The sequence below is a fragment of the Oxyura jamaicensis genome, chromosome Z (assembly GCF_011077185.1).
Source record: "Oxyura jamaicensis isolate SHBP4307 breed ruddy duck chromosome Z, BPBGC_Ojam_1.0, whole genome shotgun sequence".
NCBI lineage: Eukaryota > Metazoa > Chordata > Aves > Anseriformes > Anatidae > Oxyura > Oxyura jamaicensis.
Window position 1 is genome coordinate 50,804,579 of NC_048926.1, and position 18,214 is coordinate 50,822,792.

At 39.7% G+C, this 18,214-nt stretch overlaps 1 protein-coding gene across 1 annotated transcript; it reads right to left on the minus strand.

The window, feature by feature from the left end:
* Nucleotides 1-6,582: 6,582 nt before the first annotated feature.
* PHAX (phosphorylated adaptor for RNA export) lies at nt 6,583-17,929 on the minus strand. The gene is made up of 5 exons (XM_035310147.1): nt 17,740-17,929; nt 14,861-15,480; nt 12,040-12,160; nt 10,268-10,351; nt 6,583-7,903 (listed from the first exon to the last, which is right to left on the minus strand). The coding sequence occupies exons 1-5, from the start codon at nt 17,842-17,844 to the stop codon at nt 7,634-7,636; spliced, it is 1,200 nt and encodes a 399-aa protein (XP_035166038.1). The 5' UTR covers nt 17,845-17,929; the 3' UTR covers nt 6,583-7,633.
* Between the last annotated feature and the right edge of the window lie 285 nt (nt 17,930-18,214).

Below are 18,214 nucleotides of genomic sequence, written 5' to 3' on the forward strand. Positions count from 1 at the left end.
CTTTCTCCAAAGCATGTCTCATATACATGGTCCTCTATTCTCTACGGGATTGCTTTCCACAGCATACTGCAGCGGGCCTATGCCTTCCTCCTATCTGTGAAACCCTCTGCTGAGGATTCATTTGCTTGTGGACTGGTGGAAAAAAAAATAGACAAAACCATAGCAGGGAGGAAGGAAGGAAGGAAGGAGGGGAGGGAGGGAGGGAGGGAGGAAAATATTTTGGAGAGGCCAGGCAAACTGGCATATCGCCTATCTAGTATATTCTTCTATACCTATCTACAGGAAACCTACTGGGGTGTTAACACTGCCAGACAGCTGCTGAGCACAGAAAATTATTTAGAGCTGGGGCAGACTGCCATGGCAGGGAGAGCAGTGCAAGAAAAATTCCTCTGTTCTGCTACTTGACTATCAAGGGTAGAGAACCCTAAGGCCCTTCACTTCTAGCTTGCTTGGCACCTGCTTCTTTCCACTTTCTGAAAAGTGCCAAGAAGATTACAGCTTTATAACTGTGGTGCTCAGGTATTCACCTGCTCTGTGCTCTTTGGGCTAAACTGGGAAAATACAATCCTGCATAAATTGAAGGATGCTGAGTATGTCTTCAATTTGTAACCCACAGAGGAAAGAGACTGAGATGTTAAGCTGGAGTAATAGTTACTATCAGACAATTCCTGTGGAAATTTCATAAGCATGCTTGGTATTCTCTTATTCCCAGTTATATGTATTTTGACAAGGGGTCATAATAATTAATCCCTTAAAAAAATAAGAAAGGAGTATGACACTGCTATTTTCCTTCCATGTGCACACATTCTGGTTTCTGAAAACACCAAAACAGAGCACTGTATAATCAATAATTCATTAAAAACAAACAAAACAAAAACAAACAAACAAAACACCACCACCACAAAAAACATGAACAAACTGATCAGGCAGAAGGTTCAATTTGCCCCCCTGGATTTTGTTAAAAACAACAAGTTACTGAAGCATCAGTCTTGTGAAAGGCACTGTAGATATTCTTACACAGACACTAACCTTGAATGCCTTTCATTCAATAAAATCTGGATAATGTAAGAAATGAAGTAGTTTTCAGAAAACAGAAAGCTCAGAGGAATAGCATTGAAAAGCAAAATAAAGTAAGAACAGAACAAGAGAATGTTATTATTATTATTATTTTTTTTTGAGAGAGAGCAGGGAAACAGACTCGCCTACAATCAACAGCAATGATATATTAGCTAATTTTTATTACCTTCTCTGGAAAATAAGCTTTTATCAAACACAGATTTTTATCCATTATGGCAAATACTGTAGGGAGAAACAACAAAGTGCAAAATATATACTATATATTTTCCTAAAGAAATACAAATGCATTTTTTTTTTAGATTTGAGACCATTTAAGGAAAAAAAATAACACTATTTTGTGATTACCATTTCTATGCATACAAAACTACATTGATAGTAATTGTAGAAAATCTTCAAAGCCCTTCTGTTCGTTTCCATGGCAATTTTGTATTTCTGTTACTAAGTACCAACAGCCTTGAAGGCAGCTTCTGTCCATTGGATTTAATGAAGTCTGTTACAAAACAGAGTATGAAGATAGAGTTAATTAGAATAATATATGTTTTTGTAGTCAGTAAGCTAAGATAGTTTCAGGTTATCATATTTTAAATGACAACAATTAAGTATGTAAACAACCATCACAGTAAGCAAACTTAATTGTACTACGTAAAGCAAATGTTAAACATATCCCAGATATTAAAAATATTTTCTGGAAAATTTATAAAATACTCAACACCTCACAAAATTATGATTTTTCTTATGATTTCCCACTTACCACGCTACAGCATTAAAAAGCTTTTTTAAGCTGTGCATTTCCACGATGAGGTGAGAATCAAAATAATCAAAAATTAAATGGTATTTTTTCTTAAATGTATCTGGTTTGGACTGATAGTATTATAGGGAAGGCATTTGGATGGATGTAGCCTATTGCCATAACGTATGGAGTTTGTTTTATGCCTTCAATTACTTTGTCTTATTCTTCGCTTAGATCTGCAGCACATGTTTTCCCTGGTGACTGTTGAGGTACTTTCTGCATTCATCTCCTATTTGTTTGCAGGCTGCCAGTGACTGTAGATCAGAAATTCTTCCTTCAGAAAATCTTATTTCCCTTTACTATGCTTGGGAGTATTTCACGGCCACTACAGGTGAGTTAAGAGACAAACCCAGCAACTAAAGCAATAGGAGTTGGACAATTTCCAGAAGCTGATGCGCAACCTGCTGCAGATGACCCTGCTTGAGCAGGGGGGTTGGTCTAAATGATCTCCAGAGGTCCCTTCCAACCTCAGCCATTCTGTGATGCTGCAGAACCATACATTTGCTGTGTATCTTCCAAAAAGTATTTTTATTTATTTTTGAGTTAGGCAGAGAAATAGGAATCCTGCCAAAACAAGAAAGAATTTAAGACAGGTCTGAAAAATATCTTGAGGACAAGAAGGAAAAATGAATAGGCTACTTTCAGATGATGTAGGAGGAACAGGAGAAAGCCATAAGGATGTTACAAGAAGGAAACAACACAGGACTAGGCTGCCACCTATCTCCTATCCATCTACATGGACATTTGATTTTCCACCAAAATCTTGAGTCCAAAATACTTTGGTTTCTCATATCCTTTAATCAAGGACAGCAATTCAATTTTAAGGCACATTTATTGACTTTTCTCCATATAACCCATGCAGCAATTTGATTAATTTAGTATGCAATTTAAACCTTACAGGCTATACCATTCCATAGGTAAGCAGCAGAAGAAAGGGTTTTCTCCTGCAAACAAGAGAAACCACAGTTTCTGGAGAAACAAGACTGCATGGGGGTACCAGCAGTTAATATTTGTTAATATTTCCTGATTTATTTATTTTTTTTTCTTGGAGGCTTTTTCTTTCTTCATGTCCAAGTGTTTCCTGGTGCTCTTTCCAGGCCTTCCAGAGCCTCAGTGTATATTACACCAAATTCTGCATGCTGAATAGGGAAATTCCAGTGGTTAAAGGTTGTCAATGGAAAACTCAGTCAATGATAACTAAGTAACACCTGTAACACACTATCTGTGAATAGCTGTTATTATCTAGAAAACAAAACTAAACAGCAGAAAAACAGCAACCAAACTTGTAGAACAAATGAAAAATTTAGGAGGCAAACTAAAAGTTCAGCTTCTTGAAAAACTAAGAATGCCTTTCAAAGTTAAAATGTTTTGAAGAAGAGTGCTGTCATGCTGAATCACAAAAAAATGGCATGAAGATAAGAAATGTATCTAAAGAGAAAATGTTTAAAGATAAATACTTTTCTTTTTATCGATAGATATTTTTAAAGCAAAATAAGAATAATCTTCCATTTAAGACAAGAATTTTGATATTAAAGGTAGCATGTTGAATATCTAGTTTTTGTGTTATAACCTCAGGTATGTATTTCTCATTTTCATTGGTTATCAGTGTGAAATATGGAATTTACTTAATAAATCACAAACTTTGATTAAAATCCTATTTGGAATTTTAGTATTTATCTCATCAGCATTTAGGTATAGGTGTGATTCTAGAAATGGTTTTGGCTTGGCAGTATTAAGTCTATCACAGCTGAGTCTTCCCTCCTCCTTGCACAACTCTGAAAAAGTGTAATCCGCTAGTACTGCACAAAATCTCCTTTCTAAATATTGGGAAGCTTTGTTCTGAAAGCCTTTTCTAAGGCCTGGTGATCCACGTGTGAAACGGGATGCAGTAGATGCCAAGTATCAAGAGGCTATAGTCCCCACAGAAGTTGCCAATGGATTATACATCTATCTGCCTGCAGAGTCGGATCATTTGTTCTTGGAAATTGCAATCTCCTTTGTCTCTGCCATATTATTGAATCCTTTAACTAAACTCCGACGCATAATGTTTAAGGCTCAGTATTCCCCAAAACAGTGAAGTATCACAGTAACGTAGAAATGGACTTGTATCTCTGAACTACTGCTGACTTAGGAACTACAAATAGCAGTGAGGCAACAAGTAAGCTTGTATTTTCTGGGCTACAATTCTCCTCCATACATTGAAATTATCTGAGCTCTGAAGAAGTGCCTCTAGCACACTTTTCTGTGTCAAAACAGCAGGAGCACAGGATGGCATAAATTAACGGGATATGTAAGGAGGGCTGTCATAGCCAAGCTTTCTAACAGATTTAAACAAAGTTCTGAAAGACTCATTAGTTTCTTAATTACCCAGTCGATCCCTTCACATCTTGTTTTGTTCTGAAACAGTATGAGAAATTCTTCTCCAAAACAGTGGTCTTCAAAATTAATGCAGTCTTCTCCTTTTCCTTCACCTTTTTCCAACACCTTAATACCTCTTCGTTGCTGGTTTTCCCCTCCTCTCCCTCTCTGGCTCCTAATAGGTCTTTCAGACACCATGCAGTCTTTAGCAGACCTATCCGTATGATGAGTATCCCTGCATGTGTGACAGAGTATCTGTCTCTTTCTGAGACACATTTCTTTATCTGGCTTTTCCTCAGACCGTTACAAAGGAGACACAGTCTGGTAAGACCTTGAGGAATTTACTGGAACAGTGTAGAAAGACAGCAAAATTGGCTGTCCCTCCTCTGTCAGAAATTACTGCTTATCAATGGTGCTATGAGCATATATATATATTTACACAATGTGGGACAACTGTTTAGCTACATACAGCAGAAAAACGCTTTCAGATCTCACTATCACTACCTTCAAATTGAACTTATTTTTTGTGTCTTCTGTTGAAGGCACCACAATATGCACTGGGTCATTCCATGCTTGAGTATTTTGCTAAATGGCAGATAATCCTGGAAGACAAAAAATGATTTCAAGTTACCTTACTAGGTTTGAGAAGATAACAAGGTTACATGAGACTCAATGCACTTGGAAGGGGAAGAGGGATCTGTAATATCATATTCATACATAAAGTGATGCTTTCATTATCCACTATGAACCTGGATCATTAATAAATTCATTTTTCTGGTCATACAGAAAAACGTGGTTATCTGGGTTTCTAATATAGGGGAGAAAAGTACCCACAAACAAGCTTTGTGTTTTCAAATCAGACCGTACTTCCCTTATTTGCCAGTGCCTGTCTCAGCCACGATAGAGATGTTTTTGTATATTCCTGGTTGATGGAGGATGGTACCTGTCCTGGCAGTAAAAGCTCAAGTAGACATAATGTGTCAGTTGTATCTGCCCAGCAGAGAAACTTTGCAAGAACAAAACCCTCAACCTTTATGTTTACATTTTTGTCTGTATAGCATCTGCTACTAGAATCCTGAACAGCGAGGATCATGGGCTTCCAGACAAAACACCGTTCAGTTTGGTCAAAACTTAAATACTGTACAGCCACTCTCTGCAAGTACCAGTGCAGCACCCACTAAAAAAATTAAACACACCTGGCAGTTGAAAAAGACACTGAAGCCTCAGCCCATGCTTCTTGCTCCTGCAGTTCTGGGGAAAGAGAAAGCGTGGAGGAATGCAAAACTGATTGATGAGGAAGCTGCCAATGATCACCAAAGTGTTCTTCTCACCTTCCAGCAAACTCAATTAAATACAGAGAAAAAAGCCTGACCTCTAGCAATACACAGGAACATCATGACCTGTTCTCTCTCACCCTTGCACATTTGCATTCGTCCAACATGAAAACCATGTTGGATTGAGCATCCCACTCCCAATCTCTGGGCTCCTCAGCTGCAGAATTGAGCTCCATGCTCACCTCAAGCCATGCCCCTACCAGCCCCAAACTCCGTCGCACACGGACTTAGGATGTGGCCGTCGCCATGCTGTGCAAACAGATGCAGCCCACAGGAGATACGCTTCCTTTTGGAAGGACCATGGTAAAAGCCATAGGAAATAGAAAAGAGGAAAAAAACAACAACACAGAAAACAAAGGCCAGTTAGACACTAGAAAGACAGAGTTGGCATGATCTTCCTTTTGTTAAGGAGACAACTTTACATACTATTTCAGTAATACTTACCTAGGAAATAAATACTAAAACCAGTAACATTAAAAAAAACATGCAGTAATTAGCAGCAACTTACCTGACAATGAAAAAAAAAATCAAAAACCTTAACCTACCCAAATTTGCTGTTCCATCTGCAATATTTTGAAGATATTCACAAAACTAGGATCAACTGCTACAGCCTCAAACTGATCAAGTGGTGAAAAATTCTGTATCTTACATGAGTTATCAGTTTAGTACTCTGATCATCACAGGTGTGTTTGAAAAGTCAATGAATAAATTAAAACCTTCTGCTACTTCAGTGACAGCAAATATTACCAGCAAAGGTGTGCTTCACATCTGATGAATAACAGGCGCATGAACAGAAAAATGCAGAACAGCTGTAATTTGGTAAAGCACATAATGGAATGTGCTGCATGTTTAGGATGTCTTTCTCAGGACATTTAGTGCTTTAAATACTGACTCTTGACAGTAATTTCTTTATGTACTTCAGTGATATGCTTTGCTTCTGAAATCCAAAGAGTTCCAGGTGAGCAAAATTCATGCCCAGAAATTTGTTGTTGGGTTTAGAAGAGAATTAAAAACACAGAAATATTTTATACTGAAAAATAGCGTATATTCACAGAAAACACAACTTATTAGTGACCAAGTATGTAGATATCATACATATCAGTGTTGGAAATGTTCTTCGATTATATTAAAAACAATGTTCAACATAAAAGTTATCTTCAAACTTATGAACTACACAACAGTCTTCTGCATCAAGTAAAAATTATCTTTTGCATACTATTATTTTCTTAAGATTCAGGCAAAGAAAAACTTCTGAATTTTTGCAAGCTGCACATTGCTTCATTCTACTGCACATGAGAAAAAGCATGGAGACAAGAATTGCAATATTCATACCTGCACGTAGAGCTTACAGATCCTCAAGGGGAACACAAATTAAATTTCTGCTCAGAAAGAATTCACTTGAGTTTTAGAACAAAAAGATCTGTATAAGTTTTCTGTGGATTCAGCTTAGACAGAACAAGTTGGAAGCTCAAACCACTATTATAAAATGGAGTGAACTTCTGCAGAAATTTACAACATCCATTGTTCAACAGTACTTATTTACACGGTTGTTATCAAAAAGTCAGTAGCTATGAAAATTTGGTTAATTTCGCAAGCCCATCTCTTTTACAGGTCTTAACACTATAAACACTGCTATTCTTGTCAACTCACGTCACACTAAGACCACAGGATCTTTTACACCAAGACTGATTTTATACTAGTGTTTCTGTCCAACTGTAATTAAGAATATCCCCCACTTGATGGCAACTTTGTTAGCTTCAGCAGATTTAGTAGGATGTATTTGGTTGAAACAGACTTAATGCCTAAATTTAATGCATGGCTAGAAAGAAGTTCTTAAGGGACAAACACAGTGATGCAGTTGTTATCTAGAAAAATCTTAACAGTTTTTGAAGACTTAGCAAACAAGTAACAGGACAACTAACATGTTCCATGCTGTTAAACTTAGCTAAGAATTGTGTCACTTTCTTCACCATCGAATGTTTCCCATGTTTCTGCAACTTACGAAAACATGAAGTCATGGGATAATAAGAAACACTCATTTAATGTGTTTCATAGACTTTGTTATCACTGTGAACTAAAAGATCTCCAAATCATGAGCATTATCAATTTCTATAATATCTTCAGGTTCCATCTTTGCTTCATGGTGTCCATCCTGTAAGTCATCCAGAGAAGCCAAAGCCTCATTTGTATCACTAGCAAAAGTCTCACGAGATGCATCATCGTATTCTTGCAGGTTAAGCCCTTTAATGGCTTTTTTCATCTTCTTTCCCAGAACTTGTATTCTCCTCTTCTTAGCAGCTTTTTTGTTTTCATACTCCTTTTGGTTTTCCAGATAGAATATTTCCTTGAAAGAAAAAAAAAAAAAGTTTGGTATATTCATTTAACTAGTGCTTCCTAAAGGAAAAATGAAGTAAAATCGTTTTTATGACTAATACTGCTAAACAATAACTAATATATACATTGTTCAGAGTAAAAGCATGAGTAGAGATGGCAATTAAGAAAAACGCCCCATAAATAATTCTATTATATAATTTCTCAGTGATTCCAAACTACAGTGTAAGTAATGCTTCAAGTTTTCATTTCAAACATGCAGATGACAAAACTGGGAGGAGTGGCTGATACACTAGAGGGTCATGCAGCTGTCCAGAGCGATCTTGTCACGCTGAAGAAATGGACTGATAGTGGATTTACGAAGCTCAAGAAGGAGAAACTATTGCACCTGCAGGAACCCAGGCACCAGAACATGCTGGGGGCCAACTGGCTGAAAAAAAAAACAGGTTGTCAGAAAAGGACCTGGGGGTCCTGACGGACACCAAGCTGACCATAAGCTAGCAACGTGCCCTTACCACAAAGAAGGTAACTGTGTCCTGGGCTACATTAGACAATCATGGCCAGCAGTTTAATGGAGGTGATCCCTCCTCTTTCCTCAGCGACGGAGAGGCCACACCTGGAGTGCTGTGTCCAGGTCTGGGCTACCCACTACAGGAGCCATACTGAAACATACTGGAAAGAGTCCAACAAAAGGGCCACTAAGATGTTAGCCTGGAGAAAAGCAGGCTCCAGGGGGCCCATATCTCATCAATATATACAAGTACCTGAAGGAAGAGTGTGAAGAAATCAGACTGAGGTTCTCTTCAGTGGTGCCCAGTGCCAGGACAAGTGGCAACAGGCACAAACTGAAACACAGAAGGTTCCTCCTGAGCACTGGCAGATGTTTTTTGACTGTAAGGATAACTGAGTATTGGCATAATTTTCAGTTGGCTGAACTTTTGAAATAATCAGAAGCTGTCTGGATGTGGTCCTGGGCAACCTCTTGTAGTGGGGCCCTGCTTTGTGCTGGCCAGTTGGACCAGAGGACCTACCTCCAGGGGTGCCTTCCAATATAACCACTCTAAGAAAAATATTTTATGCCAAGTTGAAAGAAAATTTTTAAAGGTGACCTGTAGAGAAATCTTGACAAAAATTTTCTATTACAACTTTAAATGCTTTCCCCCAGAACTGAAATTTGAGGCCAGGAATCATAATTATTACTGACAAACTTTTGTGAACCCCTGCATTTAACTCCTACAAAGTATTACTCTTACAAATTTCCTCCTTATGTTAAGGGAGAAAAGATCATGTAACATAATTAAATACAGCTACATGGCTTTTTTTTTTTCCTGTTCATTTTATGAGAAATGGAAGTTGCATAAGGGAAACATTAATGCTTTTTTTCACCCCAGGAGTTGCAAGTCAAGCGCTAAGGACAAACAAGTCTGTGCGAGATCTGCATACAAGACAACCTGTATGATGACAGTATTACACTTACTTTTTCCACAGGACTAGGTATCAAATGATGTCTCGGACTATCAGTCAAGTTCATTTAGTAAAACTGCTGCCTCATTAAACACTTGCCAGTATTAGCAAGAGAAGAATGAGGCACACAATTACTAGGGCATGGAGAAGGGGTGGAAGAGGTGATTTTTATCTCATTTCAAAAAAAAAAAGTGATTAAAGTTGCATCTTTTTGTGACTAAGTTATGGAAGGTATTTTTTTTTAAACATACAACAATCACATTTATGTTGATTCATCTCTTTCCCAGTACAAGATACTGGGATGATACATAGAGTGACCTGTAGCCACCAGCCACCTACAAACAAGTGAGTCATGCTTTAAACAAACAAAGGAAACGCAGAAATATTCACAAGCTCACAAAACTAAGGTGGTGAGCACCACAGATGAGGCCAGAGAGCAGTTAAGACTAGGTTCTTGTCAAAGCGTGACGGCCCGTACTGCCTGGTGCTACAGCTGGAGCGGTGCAGTACAGAAGTATTTTATAAGAGAACACCATTAAACCAATATAGAATGAGGCAGATGTCCAAAGGGATAAATACTGTAATAACTAAAATAACTGTAGGTAACATCATTATAAAGCATATACCAAGTAAAGGAAAAACAGCATTCAACTCTTCAGACTCTCCAGTCTCATTACCCGACAGGTTTTTGTGACTAGCAAGACATAAAAGGTGTTCCTTCTGCATTGTGTGAATATACTTCATCAATTGTTATTTGCTTGTATTTAGAATATGAAAAGCTGGTTTCTTTGGAATAATAGAATTAAACTTTCTAGAAGTTATGAGAAGGATTCAACTGTAACATTTCTGGCAGAATACCCCCTTCCTCCCCAGATTTACTTTGGACAATCATTTGTACACTTGACAATTTTACCTTGATTTGTTCTTCTTTGACACTGGGTGTATTCTTCAGCAGGTTTAAATAAACACCCCCTGGTGTTCTCCTCCTGGTACCGTTCTTAATAGGAAAAAAGTAAATTAGTGGTAGCAGCAAACATAAAGAGAAGTTGTTGATATAAAAACGGCACAAGAGACAATGCTTTCTACTGAGACAAAATCCAGAAAGTTAAGTTCTGCTGTGTTATGTGTTATATAAGCATGGCCCTGGTTCTTTTTTAGTTGCAGCTCTTCTAGCCGTAGGAAGGTCAACTATTAGGTTGCTACATTTGGACAGGTAATATAAGGCTTAAAAAAAATCTGCTTTAGAACATCACACCAAACTTCAGAGTGTAGTTCAACTACACTCTGCTTCTGATTTTGGTAATGAAGACATAAAATGCCAACGTATTCTAACTACTCTCACAGCTATCTGCAACAATGCATGTATTAGGTTATATATTCAGAATATTCCTAACATAAAAGCATAGTACGAAGTAAAAAAATAATTTCATAAAATTATGTAGAATCTAATTTATTTATCTGCAGAATTTTGTATTTCTGTCTAAGGTGTAAGTTTCTCCCCACAATGCAGTAGTTTTCAGTGGAACAACAGTGGTGTGATGCATCATACTGAAGCATGAACAGACCCAACTTTGAAATCTTTATAAGTTATAGATGCTAATTATCAGAGTATTTTTCAACTACGATTCACAGCATATAAGGTTGAGCTGCTACTCTCATGCCCTAATACCGTATTAAATGACACTTTTCTACTCAACAAACGTAATCCAAAAGTTCTAACAAGAAGCCTCGATTTTTTATCTGTTCTTGAAATAGCAGATGCCACATACTTTTATCATCCTAGTCACACAAAATCCCAACCAAGAAAAACAGTATACTAAATCTGCCTTTCAAATGGTATACTCTGATCTGCAGCCAAAGAACCTGTGCCACTAGGAGTTGTGTCCTTTCATCTCCTTTGTAAATACTTATTAAATACTTTAATCCTTCAAGACAATAGACTGCTTATAAGAGAATTAATTAGTTAGAAAGCTTTATCCCTGACCTACAATGATTGAAAGCAAAAATATAAACTACACACAAGGTTCTTCCTGCTCCTCCTTATTTTTTTAATTTGCCTTATAGATCATTATCTAACAAAAACACACACAGAAACTTACAGCCTATCCATTACATAATGGTTTTGACTATAATTTGTAACAGAAATCAATGATCTCCTGGTACACAAACTAACAGTCCTATAACAAAGCTAACAGATTTGCTTTTTAAAGTTACTGTACAAACGTGGTATTAGATACGCTCAACATAGTATGCTGATCTCTGATTGTATGCTGATTCATCTAAGTAGGTTAGTACGGTGAAACAGCCTAAAAATAGAAGCTTTAACTGAAGATTTAGAATTCCTTACTCATAAGTTTTTGAGGGAAACAACCCAAGAGAAGGCAGGTAACACATGTTAACACTGCAAAACATATACTGATCCAAGGACACAAAGTTGGGCAATTGCCAGTTTCATTCATTTCACTGTTTCCTCTAACTCTGCTGGCAGTTACATTAGTATTTACTGCTAAGTGACTTTCATGGCTCAAATGAAAGATCTATTTCCTGAGAGAAGGCCATAGGTTAATGCATGGCATCTGGGAGAAACTGTTAAATGTGAAGGCTATGCAATTGCATTACTTAAATATTCTGCAAGCAAAAAGCATCCTCCCCACCCCCAACCCCACAATATCACATCCTCCTTACCACTATGAACAGTCCACCATTTTGTTCCACTTCAGCTGTTTCCATGAGCAGTTCAATGGCTTTTCGCTTTCCAATTATTTTCACTACTCGGGCAATTAAATCTTTCTTTGGTTCACAAAGGCTTTAAGAGAGAAAACAAACACATGTACAGTCAGCAGAATTTCAAGTAAAATCAGCTAAAGAACCTCCATAATCATCAACTTATTCCACAGGATGCGAAACTGTGCTAAAATCTGTCTACACATTCAGATGTGTTTCAGTGGTTTCTAAAATCTAATTTTATAATATTGAGTTTCTAAGGGCTAGTAACTTCTAAAGTATGCATTTTAAATAATTCTTTCAATAAAAATGCATAGTTTTTCCTCTACTGAATTGTAATAAGTTAAATCATATGAGAAACTGCAAAGCCCTTTGTAAACATCTGAAATTACAGTAAAAAAGAAGTGGTACACCAAGCTGTAACTAAAAGTTATGAGTACAGAGTCAGCAAAAAAGATGGATATTACAGTGAATGTAACATTTAGGCTATTAGAAACAGTTATATCAACAATTAACAGGAGACAACAGCAAATGTAAAAGTTACCCTCTAATATGTGCAACTCAAACAAATCCACATAAAAAAAAAAACAAACAGGATGTTGACCAACCTACAATCAAATCTATCAAGTTATCTACCTAATCTATCAAATGCCAACAGAAAAAGTATCACATTACTACTGAGTTAAATTGCATATTTTTTAGCAACAACGCCCTAAGTAAAGAAGTTTTCTATTCCAAGTCTGCATGAAAGAGAAGTTTAACATAACATCAAGCCACTGTGCCAAAATGTGTACTCCTACTAGAAAAAAACCTAAACCCACAAATCAAAACCACCTGTCCAGAGCAAGAGTTCATGCTCTAAATTCTCGTTTTTTAAATGACAAAGCTAATTATGCACAGTCCCAAGCACTGGGTTTAAACTTCTGAGGACCAAGAGATCACACCAACTACAAAAATTTGTTGAGAACCATCTCCAACCCTCAGCACTCCAATTGACACGACTTTGCTACACAGCTACATACATTACATGTTGAAGCTCCCCAATTAATGACAATTGTCCTAAGCACACAAGTGTTTACCAAGCCAGCTACACATTATATTGTGCTTAATCTGAATTCAAAGTATAAGGCATCAGAAATTGAATACTTTTTTATATTTTTATAGGATTGAGTTCTAAATCGTGAATTACTGGAAGACAGGAACAGTTTGTCAAAGATGCAGACAACTTTGAGATAACCAGGGCTCCTTACAGAGGTTTCTGTTAGTAGTGGTGGCAGCCTGAAAAGTCAGATCTCCACCTAGTGTTCATTCTACCCCCGTACAACCCTCTTTTGGGCACTTTAATGCTGTGCAGAGCAACACGTACTGAGTAAAGTAAGAGGCAAAAATGGCACAAGACTGACAGAAAACCTCTTTCATTTCCATTCATTGTGTGGGCCAGCACAAGGTTATGAATCCAGGCATAGATGGCACAGCACAGCTTAAATAACGGTGCTGTCATCTCTATATGCACAGTTCTACTGACAGTTTGGTGCAGCTATTCCTATAAATAATTATAAAGCAAAAGGGCTTCTGCCCTTATTGTCATGAAGCTAAACAGAACAAATAAAAGTTTATTACAAGAGACATGCTCTAGGTTTTCAGGTTCACAAATGAGAAGTTACTGAGAACTGATAACAGCATTAATCACTGCCTAATTGCTGTATTTCAGCATCTGGCAATACCAAGTATCATATGTCAGAAATCAACAATGATCAACAAAGCCAGTTGAGATGTCAATATACAAATCAGTAAGTCCTTTAACTTGTTTCCTAGTTACCAATTTTATTCCTTTGCACTACTGAAAAGAATACAGCAGCTTAAATCAATCTTAAATCACTACTGTCGTGTGCCCCCATATTCCCCTGTATCAGTCCAGCCCTGCCAGGGCAAGCTTAAAGAAAACTGAGCAGCAAACTGCTTGGGGAAATGAACTTACCTGAAAACTAACCCTTAAAAAAACACAATAGGATTTTTAACTGGTAAGTTCTCAGATTCTCAGCTCAGTGTACCGTCAGTAAAAAGCAGGACTGTGAAAAGAATTTGATAATGTTGTGCATGGCTGGAACTTGATAGCCCTAATGCTGGCTGGCATAGATTAGCACGGAACTGCAGCAGTTTCATGACACAGAAAGAGACGAGGCTTAGTTTCAGTGCTGGTGTCTAGCCCTGGCACAGCCCTCAGTTACAGCAGCAGTGAAAGATCTCTGCAGACAGGGATGTTCCAAGCATGTGAAGGAAACCTGTTTCAGAAGCTGTGCTCTCCAAAGCACTACACTACCTAAGTCAACTACAGTTTCAAAGATTTGTAACTCAGACAGATTTGTCTGAGTGAAAACATGAAGACAGCATGTTTACATTGGTGCCTAACTTTAAATTCACATTTTTAAATACAGGGTATTACCTAAAAAAGCTACTGTTAAATCTAAATAGTGAGAAATGGTACTTGTCCTTGCCATTGGTGTCGCAAAACACATAATTCCAGTCAACCTCTACCTACCCCTTTCAATAAAGAAACAAAAGTTTGGACACCATTACTGGATGCTTCTAAAAGACACCAACTATAATTAATGCTGTATTTTAATTTCAGGACTTTGGAAATAGCCACAAGACACTCATGGTTTTTGTAGGCTGGTATTACAGCCTTAGCAGCCAGAAAGCTTTTTTTTTTTTTTTTTTGCCTTTTTTTCCCCCATCAACATCTTACCCATATTTAAGGCAGATGCCTCATTACCTGACTTACCGATAAGCTATTTCATCTGCCACTTTTTCCTCTGAATCTTCTTCTGTTATTTCATACCTTCCTTTATATTTCATTTCTTGTCTTTCACCCAGTCTATCTTTTACAGGTCGCTTCCGTTTGAGAAAGCCTTGTCCGTTTTCTTCTTCTGCTGGCGCTGTTTTCTTGTCATCCTGCATGTATTCATCCAGTTCTTTATCTAACGTCTCTGCCTCCTTTTGCTGAGCTTCCTTCATCAGCTTTTTAGCCAATAAATAATTGTAAGTCTCAGACTGCCTGCTTCTGTCAATACTACCATCCATTCCTAGAATCCCAAGTTCAGTAGCCACTGCATCCTGATTCTGCTCCTGGAGCACAACACCCCAAATATTGTTGACCTTCTTACCACCTAGAGCAGTTTGTTTCTGGTGGCTCTGGCTAAGTGGAAAAGGCTCAGACTTAGCAGGAGGAAGGTTGAAACATTTCTGTCGTTTTCGTTTCCACAGACAGCTGTCATCATCAGATTCAGAAAAGCTTTCATCACTTGAATCCACACTTTTGGTTGTTCGATAAGGAACGCTTGGTGCACAGGACGAAATGCTGCTCTGGAAAGGTCTGCCTGAATTACTGCCATCATGCGATTTCTGGAATGAAGAAATATATCTGTTAATCCAATCACTTCTGTAAAGAAAAAGAGCTATAAAGTCATGCCAAAAAATTTCATTAGTTAGCTGTTATTAATCTTGATTTGTGGCTGTCTGGGAAGTCTTCTATAAGCATGGTATGGACTACAGTTGACATGATCATCTTACGAAACTCCTCTATTTTGAACATTTCTACAGCATTGTTGCTACAGAAAAAGAACATATCACGAGTCACTGATCTGCTTAACGTAACCTTTATTGAATCACATTAAGAAGATTATTAAGAAACTGGCAAAGCTATTACAAATCCCAATTCAGACAATGACAGGCACACACAGTAGTTTTAAGCCAGCAAACCACCAGATCAACTTCGTGAAATTTTCTGTAACAGTAGAGAAATTAATGTTTTCTCTGGAGTCTGACCTGCCAGAACGAGATCTGGACTAATGTGACCTGTAACGACAATAGTGCTCCTTGGGTCACTAGTGAGGAGGAAAAGAAGAACCATAAACCCAAAATACTTGGATGCTGCTCAGACTTTGAGAAGTGAACTGGGTGTGTTGATTCTGATTCACACAGGACAGGACATGAACAGTTAGTGATGGTAATACCTTAGAGAAGAACACGGTTTTCACAGAATCACAGAATGGCTGAGGTGGGAAGGGACCTCTGGAGAACATCAAGTCCAACCCCCCTGCCAAGCAGGATCACCTAGAGCATGTTGTGCAGGATGGCATCCAGGCGGGTTTTGAGTATCACCAGAGAAAGAGACTCCACAACCTCTCTGGGCAACTGTCCTGGTTTCAGTTAGGACAGTTATTTTTCCTCCTAGTAGCTGGTAGGGTGCTATGTTTTGGATTAGGATGAGAAGAGTGCTGATAACATGCCAATGTTTTAATTGCTGCAGAGCAATGCTTACACGAAGCCAAGGACTTTTCAGCTTCTCGCTCTGTCCTGCCAGCGGGCAGGCTGGGGGTGCAGCAAGAGCTGGGAGGGGACAGACCCAGGACAGCTGACCCAAGCTGGCCAAAGGGGTATTCCATACCATCTGACGGCATGCTAAACAATATATAGGGGTGGCTAGCCGGGGTGGGGGGCCGGCTGCTCGGGGATGGGCTGGGCATCGGTCAGTGGGTGGTGAGCAATTGCATTGTGCATCACTTGTTTGTACATATTATTATTATTATTTTCTATCCTAATAAACTGTCTTTATCTCAACTCACAGGATTTACTTTCCCCGTTTCTCTCCCCCATCCCAGAGAGGGAGGGGGGAGGGTGAGCGAACAGCTGTGTGGTGTTTAGCTGCCAGCCGGGTTAAACCACAACAGCAACCTGTGCCAGTGCTCTGTCACTTTCACAGTAAAGAAGTGCCCCCTCATATTCAGCCGGAACTTCCTGTGCTTCATTTTTTTCTTATTTTAAAGCAAGAATATGTTACTGACTCACCATAGCCACTTACTAATTTAGACAGAAGACCCAAAAGGTTTCAGACTGTTCTACAAACAAGTCCAATTGCTGTAATATTCGTAAGGTAGTAATTCCTCATTTATCTGATAGATAAATTTAAAACATTGAATCAAACCTACGTGATCTGTGGAAACACCACAGGCAACATAACCCCAAATTCCTATTCACAACTGGAAGGAAGTTTCGGCCATGCTCTCCATGCCATTCTACAACAAACACTTTCCTTATTGCTAATTCCCTGGCTGATTTCTTACCACAAAGTTATGTACTGTGCTGCGATATTTAGATTTAGACTTCTTTTAATCTGAGGTTAAAAAAAAACAAACTTACAGCGTTCACCACAATTACAGTAACATTTCTTCTCTTGCTATAAGCAGGGAGAGAAGAAAGGCCTTCAACTTATATTACAAAACACCTGTATTTTACGGTACTGCATATACCTTAAGCACTAACAGCTGCACACCGCAGGGACACCCGGAGCACCCCACACCGCCCCAGCGATGCGGGGTGCAGCAGAACCTGAAGCCGGGGCGGGCCACCAGCAGCTGCCCGCCGCCCCCACGTGTGCCCGGGGGCAGTCTGCGCCTTTTGTTCCCGACCAGCCGCCCCGGGAGCACGGCGGGCTGCCCTTCGCCCAGCTCCCCCAGCCCCCGAGGACCACCACAGCCCGAGGGGGGGCTCCCAAAAACGTCCCCCAGCGGAACGCCCCGGCCGCGGCCTGCACCCACACCCACACCGGGAGGCGGCGGGGCCGGGAAGGCCGCCCCGGTGCCCGCCTCGCCGCCACCTCACCTGCTGCTGGCCCCCCGGGGAGCCGGCTCCGAGCATGTCGGAGTCCGAGTCGGAGAGCTCGCCGTCCTCCACGTCGCCCTCCATCCGCCGCGCCTCCAGCGCCATCTCCACACCGCCGCCGCCACACCGCAGCGCGGCGATGCCCGGGGCGGCGGGGCGGGGACGCGAGGCGCGGGGCAGGGCGGGAATGGCGGCGGGGTGGGGGCGGCGCCGCCATCTTATGCGCGGCGGGGGGGGGCTGATGGCTCCCTCATGGCGTCGGGGCGCGCAAACGCTGCTACAGTCAGTAAATAAAATACAAACCCTGCGGCTATCCGGCGGCACCGACCGCAGCCCGCAACTCCTCAGCGCCAGGAGCGGGGCAGGAAGATGGCCCAGGCTGATCTGCACGGCAGATTACCCTCGGATTTCTTCAGCAAATGCTGGTGGGAAAGCGCCACCAAAATGCTCAGAATCAATAAAAAAGAAACAAAAG

What these genes read in the sequence shown, in the direction of transcription:
- PHAX (XM_035310147.1), bottom strand. Translation starts at nt 17,844, where the DNA reads ATGGCGCTGGAGGCGCGGCGGATGGAGGGCGACGTGGAGGACGGCGAG. An exon ending in CCCCGGGGGGCCAGCAGCAG is followed by an intron (nt 15,481 to 17,739) that starts GTGAGGTGGCGG and finishes TCTTCATTCCAG; the next exon opens with AAATCGCATGATGGCAGTAA. An exon ending in GCAGATGAAATAGCTTATCG is followed by an intron (nt 12,161 to 14,860) that starts GTAAGTCAGGTA and finishes TCTCTCTTAAAG; the next exon opens with CCTTTGTGAACCAAAGAAAG.